The sequence below is a fragment of the Stenella coeruleoalba genome, assembly GCF_951394435.1.
Source record: "Stenella coeruleoalba genome assembly, chromosome: 2".
NCBI lineage: Eukaryota > Metazoa > Chordata > Mammalia > Artiodactyla > Delphinidae > Stenella > Stenella coeruleoalba.
The window spans coordinates 14921905-14946972 of NC_137147.1; the positions used below are offsets into that span (position 1 = coordinate 14921905).

The 25068-nt window shown below is 36.2% G+C and overlaps 1 protein-coding gene across 1 annotated transcript in view; it reads right to left on the reverse strand.

Moving 5' to 3' along the window:
* Window positions 1–2790: 2790 nt before the first annotated feature.
* Window positions 2791–25068, reverse strand: part of SPATA7 (spermatogenesis associated 7) — a 34854-nt gene continuing 12576 nt past the window's right edge. Inside the window, exons 5-11 of the mRNA XM_079905860.1 lie at window positions 21108–21241; window positions 12438–12913; window positions 11233–11299; window positions 9449–9564; window positions 7806–7883; window positions 4029–4086; window positions 2791–3767 (exon numbers count right to left, since the gene is read on the reverse strand). Coding sequence (XP_079761986.1) covers window positions 3186–3767; window positions 4029–4086; window positions 7806–7883; window positions 9449–9564; window positions 11233–11299; window positions 12438–12913; window positions 21108–21241 — 1511 coding nt within the window. The 3' untranslated portion in view covers window positions 2791–3185. The remainder of the gene's footprint in view (window positions 3768–4028; window positions 4087–7805; window positions 7884–9448; window positions 9565–11232; window positions 11300–12437; window positions 12914–21107; window positions 21242–25068) is intronic.

Here is a 25068-nt window from a genome sequence, read left to right on the forward strand (position 1 = left end):
TAAAATCTATTCTGATCTTTTCTAACTGGCTTCATGGGGAAAAATGTAACTTTTTAAGGCTTCTCAGGAAGAGGCTAATTTATATTTTAAACCATTTTAAAAGTGAGAAAATGAGGAAATTTTCATGTAATTTAGCAATTTGCTACATTGCTCCTTCTTTATGGGAAATTGGCACTCTGAGTATAAAGAGAGGAGAAAATATCTGTCCTGTTTTCCCTATAACCTTGTCTGGAGCTAAACATCCCCTCAAGGTCAAACTATCTCCCTCCATGAACAAATGCATTCATGCTTTGGGGATCCAAAGAGAAAACAGGTCCTTTCTTTTGAGAAGCCCATAGTCTAGACAGAGACCAGGTGCGTTCGTAAACAATATTATAATTCGTATGGTAGGTACGAAAGATCTCACCCAGAGCAGGGGGTACATTTGTTGCAACTATCACTCAAGGTTTCAGTGTTACATTCAATCTGGGCTGTCAAAGGCTCCCAAGGGCAGTAGAGGGGAGATGATATTTGGAGCAGATAGCAAGTGCAAAGGCATAGAGAGAGAGGACAAACCTCTGTATGTTTAGGGAACAAATAATTAGATGTGACAGACACTTAGGATGCTTGGGAGAACATGGCAAGAGATGAATTGGGAGGAAAACATGACTTTATGAAAAATTCAAAGGGGTCTGTACGTTTTCTTGTTAGCAAGAGGAAACTCTCAAAGATTTGTTTTGTTTTTTAAAGAAGGGAGTGACATGGTCTGTTTTAAAATAATAACAGCCTGTGAGTCTTTAATTCTTATACAACCTATTTAACTCCTTACAGCCCTGCGATGAAGGCTCTATAATTAGGTACTCCCATCCAACAAATGAAAAGCAGAAGGAAGCTCAGTAACCAGCTTAAAGTCGCAGCTCATAAGGATCAAACCTGAGCAGTTTGGCTCAAAAGGCTCACTCATCATGATGCTACTAGTCAGATGGGCTGTGGGAGAAGTAGAGGGAAAGATATAAATTAACGTCTGCTTCGGGTCTAAGCCAGTGTTTCCTAAACTTACCATTCACTTCCTACCTTTACACAACTTTTACCATCTGAGAACCACTTTTAATGTGTTTTTAAACCAACTCATCTCTTTAAACTTAAATTTTACAGGAAAACCTGAGGATAACAACAGGATACCCTAACAGGTATAAAAGTTAGGATGGCTCATGGCCCCAGAAACAAAAAGCTGTACCCAGAGTTGGATGGTAGAGAAGACGGGACATGTCAAAGCAGGGCAGGCAACAGTAGTCTGAAGCGGGGCCCAAAGGGTGGACGAGCAGCAAGAAGGTAGTTACTGAGAAGGCCTTGAACAGGACGGCAGCCTCAGCACAGGGAGGAGAATCTGAACCAGGGCAGTGAATCTGAGGTACTTACATGGATAGCGGCGTGGGGGGTTTGTGGCAGAGTGAGGCTGAGACTAAAGAAAGTAGCCCCGGGGCCTGAAAGGAGGAGTCCAAGAAGCAAGCAGAGGGGTGAAGTATGACTGATGGGGAGACCCAGGCTGGGAGGCAAGAATACTGCTGGGATATTTTAGCCGGTGAAAGAGGACTGCAGGGTGGGGAAAGGAGGGGTTGTTTAGGGGGTAAGGTAAGAATTCCAGAGGTGAGAGCAGAGGGTAGGTGGAGCCGAGGAAGGACTGCAGCAGCGTGACTCGGGGCACAAGATATTGGGGCAGAATTGGCTTGGGCACCCAGCCCCACCATGTTATATTAGCTTTGGCTATTCACAGAACAGAGCATCATGATTTTCAGTGTTTGAGAGAAAATCGATGGAAAAAGTTGGCAGTACCTGACATGTACTTGCATATTATATTTTGCAGGTAGTCCCTAAGCCTGGATCCTGAACACAGCTTCCCACACATGAGACGAACCTGTCACCCATCTACCACCAGAAATCAGCTCTAAATCTCCAGTGGTAGGCACCACCTTCTGGGAAACACTTGTGTGGGCAAGGCATGATAAAAGCCTGAGGAACGCAATACTTGGAGGAAATTGCCAAGTTTCTAGAAGAACACTTGGGTTATCATCATTATTCTGTTTCATCTTTTTACCCCCCACGGTGCCTAGGCACGAAACTTCGTATATAACAGGCACTCAAATATTTAGTTACAATATCGTGAGTGGTTGAAAAGACATAAGTAAAGATGAGTCTTCTGAGGCACACTGGAATAGTAAGGACCCCATTCATGAACTACAAGGGCAAGGGGAGGGTATCAGACTAGTTCTGGTAGAACGTTTTCCGTCACAAGAAGGGATGATTTTTCAGATAGCTGACAGGCCATCCTAGCTCACTGATAACTAGAAAGGCCTTGACACTTTAGATAATGCAGGAGAGTGAGAAGAAAGAAAATTACAGATACTGTAGACGAGGCTTAATGTTCCAATAGCCACTCCAGATCACAGGCCCTTTCCCACTGCCTACAAAACCACTTATATCTGAGCAAAATATGTTCCCCTATAAAGGAACTTCAGAAATTGTGGCCAACAGATCCTAAGGAGACCCCAGTGGTTCTCACTTTCTGGCATTCACACCCTTGTATCCTACCTCTTAAGTGGGGGTAGGACCTGTGACTTGCTTTTAACCAAAAGAATATGGCAAAGGTGATAGAAATCATTCCTGTGATCATGTTATGATTATGTTTTATGAGACTCCATCTTGCTAGCAGTCTCTCTCTTTCTCCTATTAGCCTTAGAGAAGCAAGCAGCCAGGCTGTGAGCTGTCTATGGAGAGGGCCAAGTAACAGGGAATGGCAGGCAGCCTCTAGTCGCTGAGGGTGGCCAATGGCCGCAGCCGGCAAGAATCTAAAGCCCTCAAACCTGAAGTTACAAGGAAAGAAATTATGCCAACAACCTGAAAACAGTGTGGAAGCAGAATCTACCCCCAGTCCAGCCTCCAGATGAGACCACAGCCCAAGCCAACACCTGGATTATAGATTTGTGAGACCAAGGGCACAGGACCCCTCTACGCTGTGCTCAGACTCTTGGTCCACAGAAACTGTGGGATAAATAATACATGTGTGCTGTTTCAAGCTGCTAAATGTACAGTAATTTATTATACAACATAGAAAACAAACAAATCTTAATATAAAAAAGTAAAAAAAAGTAAAAAAAAGTGAAAGGAATGTTGAATTATTGGCCATTTGGGATATTTATTAATGAAGATCAAGCATCGAAAGATCGGTCCTCAATGCTCATTTCCATGATTTTGAGAGTTGGTCCTTCCATGTCCTGGTTACCATCGTTGACACTGCATAACTGAACAGACGGGGAGAGTGCTGTGCTAAAACAACACAATTCACTTGAAGTCTCGACTCTTTCATTGTCTTTGTCTCCTTCAATGACATTCACAGAAGTTTCTTGGTCTAGTAAACTGTCTGACATACTTACATTTTTTTCATCCCAAACTGAAGTTCCAAGATTCGTTTCATCATTTACCTGTTGAATTATAACCCCTTCTGAATCCTGTGATTTATAGACAGGCAGGAAAAATTCATTTGGTGAAGAGACTATCTTGTTCTCATCCTTTGGAACAGACAATAACATAGTCAAAGCTTTTTGGTATTCTTGACGTTCCTGTTGAATGGCTAAATCTTGTTCATTTTTATATTCATTTTGTTCTGAATTCTCAGCCTTTTCAAAATCAAGTAAATGCAACATACCAACATCATCTAGCATTACTGAGTTTTCCTTGGACATGCAGCCTAAGTCCACCTTTAGGATATGTAGCAGGTGGCGCATTTTTTCCTGGAGTTAAAAAAAAATACAAGAATAATAATATTAATTAAGCTAGTCAAATTGAATTACTTTTGTCTGCAGTGCTGCTAACCTCAGCAGGATTCATACTTCTTCTTCCACATTCTGCCCGCACCCCTCAGCCCCAGAGTACACATAAAAGCACAAGGGAAAAAAAGTGCTTGCTCTTAATGCATTGATTGAGAGTATGGTAAAACTTTAAAATTCTTTCTATATTAGAAATTTTCTAATGAAGTTCTAAAGACAACAAACCTCCTCCAAATGATGTTTATTTTGTTTTATATGTCTCTCAAACAGTCGTTCTAGAAACCTACAAATGATAAATAAAAATGTTAATGTCTCAAAATCAGAAAATCAGCTAAATATAAAATAGCCATACAATAAATAAACTACTAAAGGTTGGAAAATATGTTTTAGATTACCCTTTTTCTTTCCAGAGATAAACACTAATCCTTCCCTGTTCTGTCAAGTTCTCCAATTTGGAAGCTAGTATGGCTTCCACTATGTTTTAGTTATGTAACAGATGCCAATGTTTCTTCTAAAAAGACTGCATGCTACTTACATTTCTGTTAATAAAATATCTTCAGTGACGTTCCACCCCCCCCACACACAAAAAGTTCTTTATCTTTTTTCTCTCACACACATACACAAACATCAAAAGCCTTCCCCCCTCTTTCTCTTTCACATATACAACCCCCCAAAAGCAAACCCCTAAAGAAAATTCTTTACAAAGAATTTTGTAAAGAGTTACCTTACAATGCTTCCAAATTGTACTTGAAAAAAATTCCACTCATAGTAAATTCACATAAAAACCTAAAGTTATCACTTATTAAGCACCACTAAGTGTTAGACATTTGTGCTGGACAAATAATAATCATTATACGTCTCTGATCATGACCAATACTGGGAGACAAAGGTATTATAAAACCCATTTTAAAAGATGAGAAAACGACATAGTCTAAGATGATGGTTTACTCTCCCCTAAGGTCACAAGCAATTAAGAGAATGAAACCCAGATATGTCTGGCTCCAGACACATTCTTTCAACTACACCATGCTTGTCTAGCTATCACAGGAGTATATCAACCGGTTTCATTTTACCATTTGTTACTCTCAGTGAAGTTATAAGCCAATCTTAGATTTAGTTTTTCTGAATTATTTGAAATGTTTAAAAAGTCCAAGAAATCTGTATTCTGTATTTTAAAACTATCAATAATGTTTGGACCATTCACTTCTGGGCACCGTTCTATGCATATATATTTCTTTACCAAAATTGGGATTACACAATACATACTGTTTTGATATCTATATTGCTTTTCTAATCAACTATATATTTTGAACATCTTTATGCATCAATAAATTCACTTCTACAACATCATTTAAAATTTCTGAACAGAACTTACTATTATATTCTACAATTTATTCAGCTGAACCTTTACTATTCAACATGTAGGTTGATTACATTTTTTGGTGCTACTATAAAAATTGCCATAATAAACAGCCTTATAATCAAAAAGAAAAATGTGAGTTTTTTAAGCATAAATACACATTTTTCATGCCAACCATTTTTGTTTTGGCTTCTAACCTTTGCTTTATTGTTTTTATTTACAGTTGGTATCAATGTTTTTGCTGTGGTAGTGGTAAAAAGAACACATAAAATTTACCATCTTAACCAACTTTTTTTTTTTTTGGCGGTACGCGGGCCTACCACCGTTGTGGCCTCTCCCGTTGCGGAGCACAGGCTCCAGACGTGCAGGCTCAGCGGCCATGGCTCACGGGCCCAGCCGCTCCGCGGCATGTGGGATCTTCCCGGACAGGGGCACGAACCCATGTCCCCTGCATCGGCAGGCGGACTCTCAACCACTGCGCCACCAGGGAAGCCCCATCTTAACCAATTTTAAATCTACAGTTCAGTGGCATTACGTATATTCACACTGTTGTGAAACCGATCAATAGAACTTTTTCATCCTGCAAATCTAAAACTCTACACCCATTATGCAAACATTCCTTTTTAACATAAAGAGGTAAACAGAATTATTGTAAAAAAATTCAGGTCTTTTTGGTGTAGCTTTTTATACTAATAATGACAATGTTCGCTTTAAGAAACTTCATATAGAAATAGAAATAACTCATTAAAAATGTCTGCACTTCACATATTATTATGACAGGGAAAGCATGTAGCATATACATAATGGGGTCCTATGATACATATCATAAAGTTTTATCTAAATGAATTTCAGCTAAATAAATGTATAAGCTGGCTCAGGACCACACAGTTTCCTTAAGATATACAATACTAATCCGGTTTTGCAAACTTCCCCTTTCACTCGCAGTGTGCAAATGTAGCCTTTAATTTGTCCTCACGTTACTAGTAACAGTTGTAACAAAAAAAAAGCTTGCTTTTGATTCTCATGACAGTTTCAAATAGTAAAAAGAGATGATGGATCTTTGCAAAGAAACAGCAAAATTTAGTTTACTAGTCTATTATAAACTAACGGATATAACAGTATTTTTTTGGCTTGTTTCTTTGTAGACTATATGGGATTTTTACATGGGTGACAATGTCATCTGTGAATAAAGACAGTTTTATGGTTTTCTTTAAAATATGGATACCAGGGGCTTCCCTGGTGGCACAGTGGTTAAGAATCCTCCTGCCAATGCAGGAGGCTCGAACCCGTGTCCGAGAAGATCCCACATGCTGCAGAGCAACTAAGCCTATGCGCCACAACTACTGAGCCTGTGCTCTAGAGCCTGTGAGCCACAACTACTGAACCTGCATGCCACAACTACTGAGCTGTGCTCTAGCGTCCACAAACCACAACTACTGAGCCCACGTGCCACAACTACTGAAGCCCGTATGCCTAGTGCCCATGCTCTGCAATAAGAGAAGCCACCGCAATGAGAAGCCTGCACACCGCAACAAAGAGTAGCCCCCACCTGCTGCAACTAAAGAAAGCCTGCACGCAACGAAGACCCAACACAGCCAAAAATAAAAATAAATAAATTATTTAAAAAAAAGCATCTGCCTGCCAATGCAGGGGACATGGGTTCGAGCCCCGGTCTGGGAGGATCCCACATGCCATGGAGCAACTAAGCCTGTGCGCCACAACTACTGAGCCTGCGCTCTAGAGCCCGTGAGCCACAACTACTGACCCCGCATGCCGCAACTATTGAAGCCCGAGAGCCACAACCACTGAGCCCGTGTGCTGCAACTATTGAAGCCCGCACACCTAGAGTCCGTGCTCCGCAACAAGAGAAGCCATGACAATGAGAAGCCTGTGCGCTGAAATGAAGAGTAGCTCCCGCTCGCCGCAACTAGAGAAAGCCCACGTGCAGCAATGAAGACCCAATGCAACCAAAAATAAATAAATTTATAACAAAAAATATGGATACCATTTCTTTTTCTTTGTGATAAATTTTTTTGAAATTGAGGTATAATTGCCATATTATTATATTAATTTAAGGTGTACAACGTAATGATTTGATATTTGTATATATTGTAAAATAATCACCACAATAAATCTAGTTAACATCTGTTAACATATGTAGTTACAGAAAATTTTTTTCTTGTAATGAGAACTTTTAAGATCTATTCTCCTGGTAACTTTCAAATATACAATATGATATTATTAACTACAGTCATGATGTTGTACATTATATCCCCATGACTTGTTTATTTTATAAATGGAAGTTTGTACCTTTGGACCCCCTTCAACCATTCTGCCCCTCCTGCCCCACCTCTGGCAATTTGTTCTCTGTATTTAAGAGATATGACAGTATTTAATGAACAAACTCTCTATTCTTTTCTCTACCTCCCCAAACTGTGAACTCGCCTTAGAGTATGAATTAAACATCCTTTATAATTTACTATCAATTATAAGAACAATTACAATTATAAGAACATGATCCCCTAAGAAAGCAATATCATTTTCATTTCCTAATATGTGGAAATAACTTTAAAAAATTAACACCAAATGAAGAGTATTTAATATATCATTCAACCACTATAATACAATTTAAAAAATCTAACCTGTTTGAAAATAAACCAAGTTTCAAAATTTCATCTGTTACATCTTCAATGAAACTCAGATACAACAGTTCTTCTTCACTGTGAAGGCAAAGTGATATACAGCATAAAAAATCACTGCTTATTTACTCTGAAAATGATAGGAAACATGAGTACCTAATTAGAAATATCTGTACTATTACAAATGTACTTCCATCTCACATTATTATGAGGAATATTATAAAATGAACATTACATCTACCTTCTCAAATTATGCAAGGATATTTATTGATATTAAAGATGAGACAATATTCCCTAATAGAGTAAAACTTCATAGATGTCTGAAACATTCATCAGGAAGTAAAAAATAAGCAAGGATTAAACAAAACAAAAAGCAGAACAGAAAGCAACCAGGGGCAGCGCCAAGAGGGCAACTAGGTGTGACCCACTGGGGGCCCGTGTTCTTGACAAGCATTTTAAATTTCCTCTGGCTCCTGACCAGGTCCAGCAGCAGAGGTGTGAGTCCCTCTGCATGGCAGAAGGGAAGGAAGAAAGTCATCCAGAGAAACAGGAACTTCAACGATGAAATCCTCTCCTGCTCCTAGGAGAGCATACTGTTTTAAGGTTGAGAAATTTACCGAGCAGAAAAACTTATTTTTTTTCCTCAAAAGGTTTGGAGATGAGGAAAAATATTCTAAAAGAAAAATCTGTGTATATACAGTAATAAATTTTAATTACTTGGACACATTTCTCTGTTATATTATCTTCTGAGTTAACTATATTTTACAAGTTATTACAAGAAAATTAGGGTACTATTATAGGTTTGATTTTAATTAGCTAAAAATCAGTGATGATAGAAAATGTAAATAGCAAGCAACTACTCAATTACTGAAAAAGTAAATACAAGGGAAAGAGTTAATTAGCAAATCAAATAGAAGATTAAAATACTGCATAAAAATTACACTTTCAAACCAATTCACAGGCAGCAAGTTTGAGAATAAATGAAAGTCTATAAAAGTAGATTGTTTTCCCTGAAAAAATACAGCTTAACTAAAACAACATTCAAACCCAGAAGTGGGTTTTTTATCTGCAAAAAACTGGTGAAGTAAGAAACCTCCAAGAATGGTATCCTGAGCTACCAAGCCTACATTTCTCTAAAACTCATCTTTATTATTTTTATTTATAAAAATAAAAATTATGGGTACTAATTATAAAAAAAATAGCAAGTATTATTAACGTAGGGACAAATTTCTACTGGACATAAAGATGAAGTGATTAATAATTATTTCAGAAAATTCTGGTCATTCTCTCAGATTTGGTGTGCATTATACGACTGAACCCCAAAGCTGGTTGTAAAGAAAGATTAGTGTTCAATCCTGACTAATTTAATAATAATTTGTGTGAGTCTTAATTCTTTGGACAGACACTTCGGACAGACAGTGTCTTAACACTTCAGACAGACAGTCTGAAGTGTCTGTCCCCTGCCACCGCCCCGCTACAGCAAGCGGCACGTGGGATCTTAGTTCCCCTGACCAGGGTCAAACCTTCGCCCCCTGGAGTGGAAGCACGAAGTCTTAACCACTGGACCGCCAGGGAAGTCCCCTCATGTTGCAAAGTCTGTACGTCTGTTACACAGGAAAGCAGTTAGATATAAACAGGTGAAATACCTTGATGAGGAGCACTGAAGAGCACTGTCTTTAACCTCATCCCATGGTAATTCATGTCCTTGTAAAGGTAAAGGGGTTATTTTTCCTTTGGTACCATACGACATACAGCTAGATGCCTGGGGATGCAATGAGAAGAATAAATCTTTATTTTGCTTCAAAAATACATTATGAAAGCAGAACTAAAGCAAAACAGGAAATTTCCAAAAATAGTTGATGAAAGAGCACAGAGATACCCAGTAGATAAATGTGACTGATATATTAGGACAAAGGATGTTTCAGAATTCACTTTTCATACAATCAAGACTTTTTTCTTAAATTTATTTAAAGGTCAAACAATTTCTTATATTTTAATGATGAATATTTTAAATGACATTAAAGAATACCACAAATAAACATATAAAGAGAAACCAAGCAAATAAGTAAACTTGAGAGAAAATAGCCAATTATTCAGAAACTCAAATAGCCCATCTGTTTCAAATGCCAACCTATCAAATATGTATTGTAGAAGCAGTGGTAGCTCCGGCAGTATGAACAACAATATAAAGAAAAAAACAAAAATAATGGCAGCCTACTTTTATAGAACGCTTATGAGGGGCCAGATACTGTGTCAAGCATTTACTTGCATTATCTGAGTTAATCTTTAGAATGCTAATTTATGTGTAGTGCTTTACCGTTTTAAAAGTGCTGTTAGGATGGTCTATCTACTGTAGCTAATACTCTTACTAGCTTCCTCAAGTTGATTATGGAGTAAGGGGACATGCCGTTTTCTTACAGGGTTATTAGATAAACATTCGGAGCACAATGTCATAAAAACGGACTTCTGCTTTAGTTTATTTAGTTATCTACGGAGCTAAAAACCCTCTTCCTAAATCTCAAGCTAGTCATAGCCATCATTTACTGAGCCCGGGTCAGACTAGGTACTTTACCTACAACATTTAATCCTTCCAATGATCCTGCACATTAAGTACAGTTTTTCTAGAAGTGGAAACTCAGCTCTCAGAGGAACTGATTTGTCCTTGGGCCTTAAATGGCAGAACCCTATGTCAAACAGCTATTAATGGCTGGGATGGAAAACTACGATCCGCTACCCATTTTCAGAAGGGAAGAGGGAAGCTGAGTATGCTTATATTATCCCTGAATCTGCTTGACATTTTAATAGACAAACCTTTTTCACAAACAATAAATTTAAATTAGTGTATGATTAATACCCCTAAAAAAAATAATCAGTTTATATCTCAAAGTCAGACTTAAAGCTGTAATATTTTAAAATAAATGATTGCTAAACATTCAAAATACAAACACTAAAAAAGATCTTTACAGTCTAGAAAAAAGTAAAAGCAAGCACAGGAGAATGATATCCATCTGTTTTTATAAAATGTATTATTTCCAATAATATAATCAGTGGCAATTCTTTAAAAAAAATACAGGCATAGAAACTAAAATAACTTCTGTACAACTTTTCTGGCTCCTTTAGTGATCCAAGCCTGCAACTTTGAAAAGAACATATAAGGTATTTTACTCATCCATCCGTCTATCCAGCCAGCCAACCAACCACCTAGAAAAGTTGCCAACAAAAAATGACTTCCCGGATTGGGCAGGATCCACCTGGCCACTCACAGAGACATATAACCATCTGTAAACAAGCAATACTTCTGTATACTGGTTGTATCACATGCAAGAAGTGTCATCAAGAGATTATTCTTCACAGTCCAAATAGCTACACATGTTCTGTTAAAGCAGCTATAATTCTAATGTAGGACACAAAGAAATCTCATTTTTATTACCTGCTTTATGTTCATTTCTGAATCTGTGAAGTTCTTAATCTCAACTGTCTCAAAATCAGATTGAAAGCTGTAATATTTTAAAAGAAATTATTGTTAAATCTTCAAAGTATAAACACTGTGGTAATAAGCTTTACTGGCTAGAAAAAAATAAACTTCAAACATGAGAGATAAAATGCATCTATTCTTGTAGAATGTGTAATTTCTAATTATATAATCGGGAAATAGATATGGTTTGGATTACATATGCCTCTTTTTCCTTTTTTTGAATAGCAGCTAGATTTCAGTTGGACAGAATGGGACTAGGGAAGAGGAAAGCATTATCTTCAAAAGCTGTCAAAAATATAATCAGAAAAGTATTCGTTGTATTTGCTTCCCTCATTTCTTCTTCACTTAAAAATTCTATCATTAGATTTAATTCCTTAATTCTTTAAATGTATACAGACTGATCTTACTATACCTCTTATCTTTACCCAGACAAAAGAATACTAATCATAAATTGTTTTTTACTTTTAAAAATAATTAAAACCTAGCACCAGATAAGTATTCATTTATATAACACTAGGAAAAACAATCACAAATCCGCTAACACTCAATACTTTACAAGATTTGTTTCTTTCTTCAACCATCTGGCAACCTTTAATGAATATTCATTATGTGCCAGGCACTACTGTATATGAAAATATTACTGAGGCAAATTATACTTAATTTCCAGAAATTATCCCAATTGCCTACATTATACCTGAGGAGCTGTTGCTGAGTATTTGCAGGGAGGGAAGCATAGGGGTAGTTAGACAAACAGTTGCTTTTTCTCCCCCAATATAGCCCATTGTTTTGCCATTTCTAACATAAATCAATAAACATATTTACACAAATGCTGTCTGATGACGTATTTTACGGATTCTCTGAAAGTATATTTAAAAACATACAAAAGTTCTAGTACCATGTTTGAAACAATAAATTAAAATACGTAACATTCATGTTTATAAGGAGCTTGACAAGTTTAATAGCTATTTATTTTTTCAACAATTACTCTGATAGTTGTTCTAGTGATTCATGCAGAAGGAAAAGCCACATTAACCTCATTCTAATCAAAAGGGCACTACCAGACCTTAAGTGTGGCACATAGGGTACATGATATAAAGTAAGGAATATTATTTAATTTCTACCACATCTTGAAGGATCTACTATTGGCTGTTGTGCCATACCTGCTTAATTGAGTCTGAGTTTCAGCTTCTATCTGCTGATCTGTAAAATCCTTTTTTCTTTTGGCAGGTGTATAATATCGATACTGTGACAGGAAAGATTTTGCTTCTGTTTTTAAAGTGCGTGGGGTGAATGGCAAATGTCTGTTAGAAAAGAGTTCAGAATGTTTATCCAAAAGGTCCCCACTGGGTGCTTTTGAAATTACTAACTGAAACCGCTGGGAATTTAGGGATGTGCTCCGGGGCCTTCTGCTGTAGGAGGTTCCAGAGGATGATTTCCTGGGCCCAGAGGCAGCGTGATCCATGCTGGACAGGAAGGAACTGGAGTTCTTCTCAGTACCATTTGTGAGGACTTTATCGGATTTAGGTGGATTTAAGTGTAGTCGCTCTGAAGAAGTTACTGGTGACCTTTTAAAGGATGGAAATCTGTTCACTTCTTCGATTAACATAGCATCTTCATCTTGTGGTTCTCCTGGAGGCTAAGAACATTTGGTTTAACAGTGATCAGTTACATTTACAAATTCAGATAATTGGGGATCTCCAGATTACACATTAAAAAATGTAGAGCCTCAGGGCTCTACAAATATAGTGTGTATGTTCCTGAAAATTTGTATTTGAAGTTATAGTCAAGTTTTTGAATTATTAATATATAAAAATGTAATTCTAAATATAAGCAATAGCAATCATTTTTCTTTCTGAAACTAAAAAAATGATTAATAACATATAACCATATTTGTGGTCTTGAACCTGTGTACTGAGGTAGATCTCAGTTTTGAGTTTCCAAACCAATCGTGAGTACTAATCCCCTTCTCAACCACTGCTGGTGGCAGCATCCACCCATTCCTGCCTTGTCATGACCACCTTCAGTGCCAGCAGTTCCTCTGTGACTTAAAGGCTTTGAAGGAATGAAAAGGAACTTCTCTTCACAATGTATAGATGTATGGAGCCCTGATTTAAGTAACTGATATTTTAAACATAATTAAGAAAGGTTGATGCCATAGGGAAGTTCATATGTTTCTTTCTCAACCTCTCATGAGTGGGGAAAGCTTTGAAAGGAAGGCATTTTGGCCTGCTCTATTTCTTTTTGGTTTAACCATTAAAAAAAAATTTTTTTTAATTGAAGTATAGTTGATTTACAATGTTGTGTTAATTTCTGTTGTACAGCAAAGTGAGTCAGTTATACACATATATACATTCTTTTTAATATTCTTTTCCATTATGGTTTATCCCAGGATATTGAATATAGTTCCCTGTGCTATACAGTAGGACCTTTTTGTTTATCCATTCTATATGTAATAGTTTGCACCTACTAACCCCAAACTCCCAATCCATCCCTCCCCCACCTGCCCTCCCCCTTGGCAACCACAAGTCTGTTCTCTATGTCTGTGAGTCTGTTTCTGTTTCATAGATAGGTTCACTTGTGCCATATTTTAGGTTCCACACGTAAGTGATATCATATGGTATCTGCCTTTCTCTTTCTGACTTACTTCACTTAGTATGATAATCTCTTGATGCATCCCTGTTGCTGCAAATGGCTTTATTTCATTCTTTTTTATGGCTGAGTGGTATTCCATTGTATATATGTTTGGTTTAACTTTGGAAGAACTATTTCTACAGGGTATTCATAAGGTTTAAGAGTATAGGTAATATTTTATTCTTTTACAGACTAGGTGCCCATAGACTAGATGCCTTGTCCATGATTCCAGACTTTAGGGACACCTGTGTATCCTTTACAGAACTTTGAGGCACTTTATTAAATGGTAGAGAAGAAGTTACATGGAAGTTAATCTGCAGTGAAAAAGGCTGGGATTTAGCCAGTTATATCTGTCCTACAAGCTCATGGGGAGGAAAACAAGAGGAAGATAAGCAAGCTGAATAAGAAAGGAGCTGAGTGCTTTCTGTGCACAAGGTACTGTTATTGCCTTTGAGTAGAAATAAAAGAGGAATAGTAAGAACTGTTACTATTACCACTGCTACTATTACATACGGAGTGCATACTATGTGCAAGGTACTGTTCTAATTAATTTACACGTACGACTCATTTAATCATCACATCAACTTCTGGGTGGTGGTACAATTAGTACCTCTACTATGCAGATGAAGAACCTGAGGGGCAGGGTCTCATAGATTTGAACCCAGGTGAACCTATGCTCTTCCCATTATATCACACTATCTATTTTACAGACTCATTTGAAATTTATACATTTTTAGATTTTTTTTACACCACCAGGAATCTTAAGCTGATTTTAACTCCTTTCATGGTAATGAACAAGTCAGCTAACTTATAATATTGAATTACCTCAGCAAGGAAATTGCAGATAACTAGATATGGTGACTACAGCCTAAAATAGGTCAAGTCACCTATTTCCTTTCCAAGTGCTTTCCAACTTTATCCCAAATATAAAGTAGAATTACTCAAAGCAACTAAGTATTTTGGCATTAAACTGTGAGTTACTAGGGTAGTGTTTAGTTAAGGACTTTAACACGTTAGTTGTAAAAAGTGTTCCCAAACTAGGTTCACACTGCAGCTTATGTACCAGAGGAGTCTGGCTCTCCGGAAAGCAATTTCTAAGTATGATCTGAAAAATCTTTTAGGGCTATTAAATAATAATCACAGGAATTATTTACACTTGGGGAACAGAACAAATTGGGATCATAGCAGGCAGAAATGCATAAGGCATTAGATTGCCTGTGAGAAAATTCTTACCAGTAATGGTTATTTAATAAACAAAATGAAATACCAAAGAAAGTCTTTAAAGGCAGGAATATACTCTCATCTGTCTGAAATGGGCTGGGAAAATTGCTCTTGAATCAATTGAAGGCATGAAACTTTTCTGTATCTTTATATCTTATAATTCCTACCCTGTATCCTACTTCTTCTTTCCTGGGAAACCAGTAGAACACAGTGCAAAACCAACTGTACCTATCTGCTTTTTTGAGATTATATAATTTTTAACTACGAATATCAGAAAGCTTGGATATGATTTTCATAGAAAATGTGTAACACACTGGTAAATTCACCAACATTAAAATAGCAGATCACTGTAAAGTTCTAAAATCAGAAAAGTGTTCATCAATTATTGTCAATGGAACAAAAATTCTGGTGGTAATCTGACCACTTTCACTTTAATGCAATTTGTTGTAAACTGTTTCTGTGATTTAAGAATTTATGTAAAGTGATAATCATTGACAGTTAACACATACATGTTTTTATGTCAAAAATACCTATCCAATTTTACAACCACAGAATAACTGAGTATTAAATCAATCTTCTTCAGGGATAATGTCAGAAGAAATGGTATACAAAGATTTTCCAATTGTCAGGTTTTAAAACAGTTGAGGAATCAATTCAAGTGCAGAACAGGATAGATACAATTTATTTAAAATTTTGATTAACACTTGTTTTGCAAAAAGCTTCAAATTGTATTTTACAAAAGAAACTGATAGCTTCTGATTTTCACTGTTTTATAGTGCTTTTAAAATAGATTTATTTAAGAACATGAATCACATTCATATATTCAATTAATCTTAATATCACAGGGTATGTGCTGCACCAGTGATGTGAGTGAGTGGTGAATAACTGTGTGTGAGGTACAAGGTGCAGACTGAAAAGTGTCTGAGGTGATAGCATGTAAGTCAAAATGTAAGAGAAAATAAGTAGCCCATATTACAGTGTGGGCAGTTAAAGAAAAAGTTTTTGATTACATGGTCTCACGTATATAAACAGCTAATATGTCCAGAGGCCAAAGTTACCACTTTCTTTTGAATTGTAGCAAACTTTTCAGTAAATGCAGATTATAACTACAGGTAACTGTTAATCATAAACCCACCCAATTATCAAAATATTATGCCCCAAATAATAATTTTAATTTGAATGTATCTAAATATTTATCAAGTATTATAAAAAATGTAAGCAAATTGCAAATTACTATTAAGTCTAAATGGAGTAAAAAATATACTTATATAAAAGCATAAATGAACTATATTTTTAGAAGCAAAAAGTTACAGGGTTACAGTGACTGAAGGAAAAAATCGTCCGTTTACAGACTTAATTATATATTTTGTTTTCAACAAATCCCATCCTTACCTCAAAATAGAATTATTTATATTCAAAATGCTAGATAATAGAAACATATTTAAAAAATATGTTTAAAAAGTACCATCACTGAAAATGAAAATACATACATGAGTCAAATACTGATGAACAGATTCCCAGATGGTACAGTGTATAGCAGGCTTATTCTAAAGGAAGCAGCTCTATTCCTAGTCCTTTTATCTATAAAACAGCCTTGGGGACTCTTAAACATATTTACAGCTTTCCTGATGACTCCCAAATCTATTTTCAGCCCAGACCTCTCTCCTGACACAGATACTTATATCCAGCTCTCTACTGAATATATTAGATGTTCCAAAGGCATCTCAAATTAAACAGGTCCGAACAAGTAAACTCGGGCAAGCCAGAAACCTGGAAACCTCCCAGTTGCGCAAGCCAGAAACCTGGAAACCTCTTTAATTCCTGCCTCTTGCTCTTCATATCATCTGATCAGTCACCAAGTCCTGGGGATTCTACTTTCTAAATGTCTCCTAAATATATATTCCTTATGCTCCTTCTGCTGTCTTATAGATCATATCTTAATCATTTCTTCCCTATACTGCAACTGTCACACAATTAGTCTGTCCTTCCCTGCTGCCAGTGTAGTCTTTGTAAAGTGTCAATATGATGACATAACTTCCCAACTAAAAACTGGTCTATGGCTCTGCCACACTTCTCAGAGAAAAAGGACCCAGGTTCACTCTTTTTTTTTTTTTTTTTTCCCCAGGTTCACTCTTAATTCACAAATGCCCTTAGTCTTTACCCCTGCCTACTGATATGTCACATCTTCATGTACAATAGAAAGAGCTGGAGTCAAAAATGAAACGGCTTTTACCAACAGGCAATAGTTTTTCCATATCACAGTTGCTAGGGGACAGAAAACAAAGCTCAGGGCCTAATCTAGACAGTCTAGGAGACCATGCTCATGAATCTGGGATTCTCTCAATGGCGACCCTCCAATTAGATGACTTACAAAGAAACTTGCCCATCTTGAACACTGGCACTGAGAGAACAGTGGCCTTTGAGAATGCGAAATCATATGCTGCTTCCACACAAGCTTGCAGCCTAAATTTGCATTACCCAGATGGTCCACAAAAACCTTAAGCCAAGACAAATGACTCAAGTTTTTTCCAACACATAAATTGTAGGGGGATAAAAAGGTGGGGGAAAGAGAAATTATTGATTAAAAGAAATGTATCAATTAGTTGAAATTATTTAGATTCCAATTCCAACAAACTTAAAAAAAAGAGAGAGAGATAATGGGGAAATGTGAACAGTGGATATTTGATGATATTAAGGAATTATTAATTTTTAAGGCATAATAATGGTATGGTGGTCTTTTAGATATTTAGATATATACAGAAATATTTATAGATAAAATTATATATCTGGTATTTGCATCAAAATAATCTGGGATGCAGGTAGTGAGTGAGGATATACATGAAATAAGTCTGGCCCTGAATTGATCATCATTGCACTTAGGGGACAAGAACACGTGGGTTCATTATACCACTCTATTTTTAGAGATGCTAAAATTTTCAAAATTAAAAAGTTTAAAAAGAGACCATCACACATACAAAAAGACTTCCAGTTTCAGCTGACAGATGGAGAGAAATGGAAAGAGCATAGGTCTCACCATTATAATAAGAAAAAAAGCTGGACAAACTGCAAATTAATGATTTTTCTTGAACTATTGAGAGAACTAAGGTCACAACTAACCTAAAATCCACAGTGATATAGGCCCTGCAGGGAGAAACAGAACCTAAGTATTTACTTATTTGGGACAGATGCTGCTGAATGACATATAAACTGGTAAGAAGATTATGCTAGAAGTTTTTAGCTAATTGCTAAGGACTGAGTGTGGACTAGTGTAAGAGTATGAAGCCTCTGAGACTTGGGGAGTTTGTACCCTCTTGCAGGCTTTTCCTCTAGGAAAGAGCTTTTCCGCCAAAAGCTCTCAGGGAAGAGCAGGAAGAATCCTGAGAAAATTTCCCCCTTCCCTTGTTTCTTTGGCATGGCTAGGGGAGGGGAACAGCACCCACTGCAGAAATTACTCTCAGACCAATTTTTCCTTTCTCTCAATCTACAGGGGGAAATTCCCTTCACTTTGCCACATAACAATTACAGAAGTGATATTCCATCACCTTTGCTGCATCCCATAGGTTAGAAGCAAGTTACAGGTACTGCCTACACTCAAGACGAGGGGATTATTTAAGGGTGGGGATCACTGTGGGGCTTAGAATCCTGCCTACTACTGTGGGTCAAATAGAAAGTACACAAGAAGAAAGAAGAAATGAAAACATACTAAATGCTCCACTTTAAAAGGCAAAGATTATCAGAGTGAATAATCTGACCCACCTAAAACCTATCTAAAATATTAGGATTAAAAAATGGAAAAAGTGGGGGCTTCCCTGGTGGCGCAGTGCTTGAGAGTCCGCCTGCCGATGCAGGCGACATGGGTTCGTGTCCCGGTCCGGGAAGATCCCACATGACGCGGAGCGGCTGGGCCCATGAGCCATGGCCGCTGAGCCTGCGCGTCTGGAGCCTGTGCTCTGCAATAGGAGAGGCCACAACAGTGAGAGGCCCGCGTACCGTTAAAAAAAAAAAAAAAGGAAAAAGATATACCAAAGGAATACTAATGAAATGAAAGCTGGTTTAACTATATCACTATCAGAAAACACTTTAATATAAAAAGCATCAAGGCAAAGAAGTTCAAACCACAGTGACAACAGGTTAGATTCACCAAGAAAATATATCATCTCTAAGTCTGTATGTATATAATAATATAGACTCAAAAATATAAAACAAAAATTGCTAGTACTAATTCTTGGAGAAATAGCTAAATATATAATCATGTGAAAGATTTCTCTTAATAAAAGATAGACTAATTAGACAAAAAGATCAACAAGATTTGAACACCTAAAAGATATAAAACTTAATCTAATGCATACACTATATATTAAATACTACATACAGCTACAGAATATATTTTCTTTTCAAACATATATGACATAGTGCATTACAAAATATTGTCCAAACAAATAAAAGAAAAAAAAACTGTCTACCTACTGGGCCATAAAACAAGTCTCAACAAATTTCAAGAAATGGATATCACACAGATGTTCCCTGATCAAAATACAATTAGGCTAGAAATCTGTAACAAAGAGAAAACCAGGAAAAAAAATAGAGATTAATAAACACTTCTAAAAGACGCTTGAGTTAAAGAATAAATTATAATGGAAACTGTAAAATACTTTGAACTGAACCATAATAAAAATACCACATATCAAAACTTGTGGAATGCAGCTAAAGCAGCACTTGAAGGAAAATATATAGCCTTAAAAATGCTCATACTATGAAAGAAGTGAGACTGAAAATAAACTAAACAAAAGTAGAAGAAAGTACTGTAACATAAACTCAAAGAAAGCCAAAAGAGGAAAATAAAGCATGAACATTAGCCAACTAGAAAACAAAGTACAACAGACAGGATCAATGCAGTAAAAGATGTGCCCTTAAAAAGATTAATAAAACTGACAAATCTCTGGTGAGAATAATAAAGAAAAGACTGAAGGCACAAATAAACAACATTAGGATAAAAAGAAGAACTAATACATATTCAATAGAGATTATGAAATGATTTAAGAGATATTATGAACAAGTCTATGCCAAGAATTTGAAAATTTAGATGAAATGGACAACCTTCTACATATGTACAACTTATGAAAACAGTTCTATAATGATTTCAAAAATTGCAGTCAAAAATCTCACAAATAAAACTCTAGGCCCAAATAATTTTAGTGCTGAGTTCCATCAAATTCAAGGAACAAATAATTCCAAACTTACATAAACTACTCTAGGGCATGGAAAAAGAGGAAATAGCACCCAGTTTATTTTATGAGGCTAGCAAAACCTGACATAGCAGAAAATAGGGAAAATGACAGGTCAATATCAATAATGGACATAGACGCTAAAACCCTAAACAAAATATTAGCAACTGTATCTGGTAATGTATAAAAAAAGGAATTACATCATGACAAACCTGTGTTTATACTAGGGATGCAAAGTTGATTTAACATTAGAAACTCTCTTATAATTCACTACATTTGAACAGATTAAAAAGAAAAATTGTACCATCATTTCAAAAAATGCAGAAAAAGAATTTGATAAAATTAACACACATTCATGAGAAAGGAAAAAAATCCTCTTAGCAAACTAGGAATCGAAAAGAATTCCCTTAATCAGATGATAAAGGGTATCACAAAAAACCTAAAGCAGGGGTCAGCAAACTATAGCCTACAGGTCAAATCTGGCGCACCACCTTATATGTTAATAAAGTTTTACTAGAACAAAGCTACGTCCATTCATTTACGTACTGTCTATGGCTGCTTTCCAATGGCACAATAGTTGTGACAGAGACACAATAGTTGGGGCCTGGAAAGCCTAAAATATTTACTATTTGGCTATTTACAGGAAAGTGTACCAATTCTGACCTATAGTAAACATTATCAAAAAGTCAGGTTCCACCACCAATGAAGTATCTTAGAAACATTTACTTTTAAAAGGTAAAAGTACTACCTTACCTTTTGTAGAGTGTTAAATAATGACTTGGAATTACTTTTAGAATTGGATTGCATTGCAGTTTTAGTTAATTTCAATTCCCTTTCACACCGTGCTAATCCCTTTTTGAGTTTCTCTCTTCGTTGTTGGTCTGCATCTGAGGGGAAAAAAATCTTTTGAAATACAGAATAAAATAGAAAAATTAATTTTTTGGTGTTAGACGACTAGTAAAGGGCACTTTTTTCTTGCTAAAAATGTTTATACTACTGATATGTAAATAAAAATCCATACACTTTTCTGTATAAAGATAACAAATATTTAATTCATAGAAACTTCAAATGGATTGACTACTTAAAGAGCAGAAACAAGATATGACAAATTGATTAAGCCTAAGGGCTCAAGGGAGCAATTCCTAGCAGATATAGAGATATAAAGGTTAGAAATGCTTGACCGTGTTGTCTGCAACTGTAATCACCAAATGCAGAGTTTGAATTAATCCATATACTCCCCCGCAAATGAAATATTATTGTCAATACCATCATATGCTATAAAAATTTAAGCTTTATATGAGTCAAAAAAAATGACACTAAATTTTAAAACATTATTTTTAATTAGGATAACTGATTTCCATTTTTCTTAACTGCTAGTCATTTGAAAATACAAACGAAAAAGGGGGTTTCACATTTCAGTGTGCATTAAGTCAGGTATTGAGTCATTATCAAAGACTGAAAATGGCAAAATGAAAGCTAGTCAAGTTTCAGTGTTAAAAAGAAGGCTAACCATAAGTAAAATGACTTGTATTTTCATGTAAAATTTAAAATTTAACATATACTTTTTAATTGGAATCTATATCAACTTAATGAACAAGATAATTTCAAGTTTCAAATCACCCTGATTTAGGGGGAAAAAAAGGGGCAAAAGGTTTGAAAAGACACTTACTAAAGATATACAAATGGCCAATAAGCATATGAAAAAATGCTTTACATCCTTAATCACGAGGAAAATGCAAATTAAAATCATAATGAGACACCACTTCACACCCACTAGAATGGCTATAATCAAAAAAGGAGTCAATAACATGTTAGCAAGGATATGGAGTAACTGAAATCCTAATTATGTTGGAGGCGAGAATATAAAATGGTATGGCCACTTTAGAAAACAGTTTGGCAGTTTCTTAAAAAGTTAAGTATAATTTACCATATGACCTAGCAATTCTATTCTCAGGTGTACGCCCAAGAGAAATGAAAATTCATATTCACACGAAAGACTTGTACATGAATGTTCATAGCGCACTATTCATAATGGTCAAAAAACAGAAACAGCGCGTCAGTCAATTGATAAATAGACAAAATGTGGCATTATCCATACAACAGAATACTATTTAACAATTAAAAAGGAACGAAGTACTGATTTAGGTTACCATATAGGTTAATCTCAAAAACATTATTCTAAGTAAAAGTCTAATGCAAAAAAACACATATATGACTCCATTTATATAAAATGTCCAGAAAAGGCAAATGTATAGAGAAAGAAAGCAGATTAGTGGCTTCCAAGGCTAGGAGTGGGATGAGGAAGCAGCTGCAAAGCTATCATTTTGGGGATCTTCTTAAGGTGAGGAAAATATTCTGAAACTGGTTTGTAGTGATGATTGCACAATTCTGTAAGCTTAGTAAAAATCCATGAATTTTATGGTATGAAAATTATTTGCCAATAAAACTGCTATAAAAAATAAAGCCGGGCTTTCCTGGTGGCGCAGTGGTTGAGAGTCCGCCTGCCGATGCAGGGGACACAGGTTCGTGCCCCGGTCCGGGAAGATCCCACATGCTGTGGAGCGGCTGGGCCCGTGAGCCATGGCCGCTGAGCCTGAGCGTCTGGGGCCTGTGCTCCGCAACGGGAGAGGCCACAACAGTGAGAGGCCCGCGTATCGCAAAAAAAAAAAAAAAAAGTCTTTCTAATGCATTAGAATATGGCATTATTTAGACAATTCAACAAAGTATATAGAGATATTCTAGCTTTGATAAAGACTGAAATTATCAAGTCAGTTGTCTGCTATGACAGAAGAGTATATCTTATAAAAACAGAGATGAATCAAAACCACAGATTTCTTTCTTTTTTAAAATATGTCTATAAAGCCTGTTTCTAAGTTAGTTCATACTGATTATAATGAGCATCAGCTTTGTAACACACAAAGTAATGATTATTAATTACACTTTGGTTTGGTGATTACAATCTTTGCAATTCTTCTAGCCATCACAATTTTCTTCATTTACATGGCCAGAAAGAAAAACTCCTGTCTCAACTGACTGAAAGCAGAAAATATCATGGGATAAATAAGCACTAGCTAAGTCTAAATTCTAAAAACAAAAAATAGGAGTAATTCTTTAAATACAACTTATATGCCGTCAATTTCTGAATTTTTATCTCCATCCTCGAACTCTCTCCTGAACTCCAGACTTTGTATTCCAACTGCCTCCTCAGCATCTCCACCTGGATTTCTAAGAGGTATTTATTTTGAACTTAAAATGACCAAGACTTAACTCTTGATTCACTTCCTCCCCTAAATATCTTCCTATCATATTCCTCATTTCAGTAAGTTGTAACTGTCATTTTAGTTGACAGACTCTAAGTATCGGGAGTCATCTTTGACTCACTCTTCTTTTTCTCTCATATTCTATCTACATCCAGTCCATCAGTAAATACTGTTGACACACATCTGAAATATTTCCAGAATCCAGCCATTTCACATTCCCTCTACTTACAGGCACTTTGGTCCAAGTCACCACTATTTCTCATCTGAATTACTGTCTCCTAACTAGTCATTCTGCTTCTACCACTGACCCTTATAGACTATTCTTAACTCACCAGCCAGAAAGATACTTTTAAAGTTAAACTGGCTCTGTTCCTTCTCCTCTACTCAAGACCCTCCAATGGCTTCCAATTTCATTTAGAGTGAAAGCCAAAGTGCTTGCAAATAGTCATAGCCCTATGTGGTCTGCACCTCTTTGTCCCATCTCAGTGACCTCATCGCTTGTCACTCTTCAGCTGGCTTATTTCACACCAGCTATACAGCTCTTCTTGCTGTTCCCCTGGATCCACTGATCACAATGCCATGTCAAGGCTTTTGTACATGCTGTTTTCTCCATCTTGATTGCTCTTCCCTCCTTTACCCACTTGCTTCTCCCTTATTTCTTTCAGGTCTCTGCTCACCTTATCAGTGAGGCCTTCTTCTCCAAAGTCCCAATCTCCCTTATCCTGCTTCATTCTTTTTCATTGCACTTATTACCATCTGATATAGTCTATATTTACTCATTTCTTTGCATTTGCTTATCGTTTGTCTCCTTCAACTGGAATGTAAGGTCTATAAAAGCAAACAGTAGGTGTCCAATAAATAATTGCTGAATTAGTCACTGAATAAACTCTAGTGTACTAAACAAAATATGCAAAATGCCTGATTATTTTAAATTGGTGAATTTGGATTTTAAATTGGTGAATTTGGTTCAGTAAGAGGAGTAATACATACATTCAGGCTTGTTAATTACACAACCTGAATAAAAAAGAGATAATCTTGTCTTATACATCTATTGTTCAGGAATTTGTTCAGTATGAAAATTTAGCAAAACTTTCCCATTTAGAGCCTAGTTAAAGAAGATTATTTGATCTAATGTCAACTGGGTAAAACCACCTTAATTCAAATGATTCAGATTTTGAAAGCCTAAAAATATTGAACCAGTTTTCTGTGCTATAAAAAGTTACTAATATGATACAGAAGGAGAAATATACAGCAGAGAAATTAAAAATCTGGAAGGATCCTTAGAGATTATCTATCTTTCATTTTACAAAAGAGGAGGGAAAGACATAAAATGACTAGCCCATATAGCTTGTGTGCTATGGTGAAGCTGGTCTTTAAAAATATATACTCAACACTGTACTCTTGCCTAAAATGCCTTTACCCTTCTTATAAAATTATTCGAATCCTAAGACTCA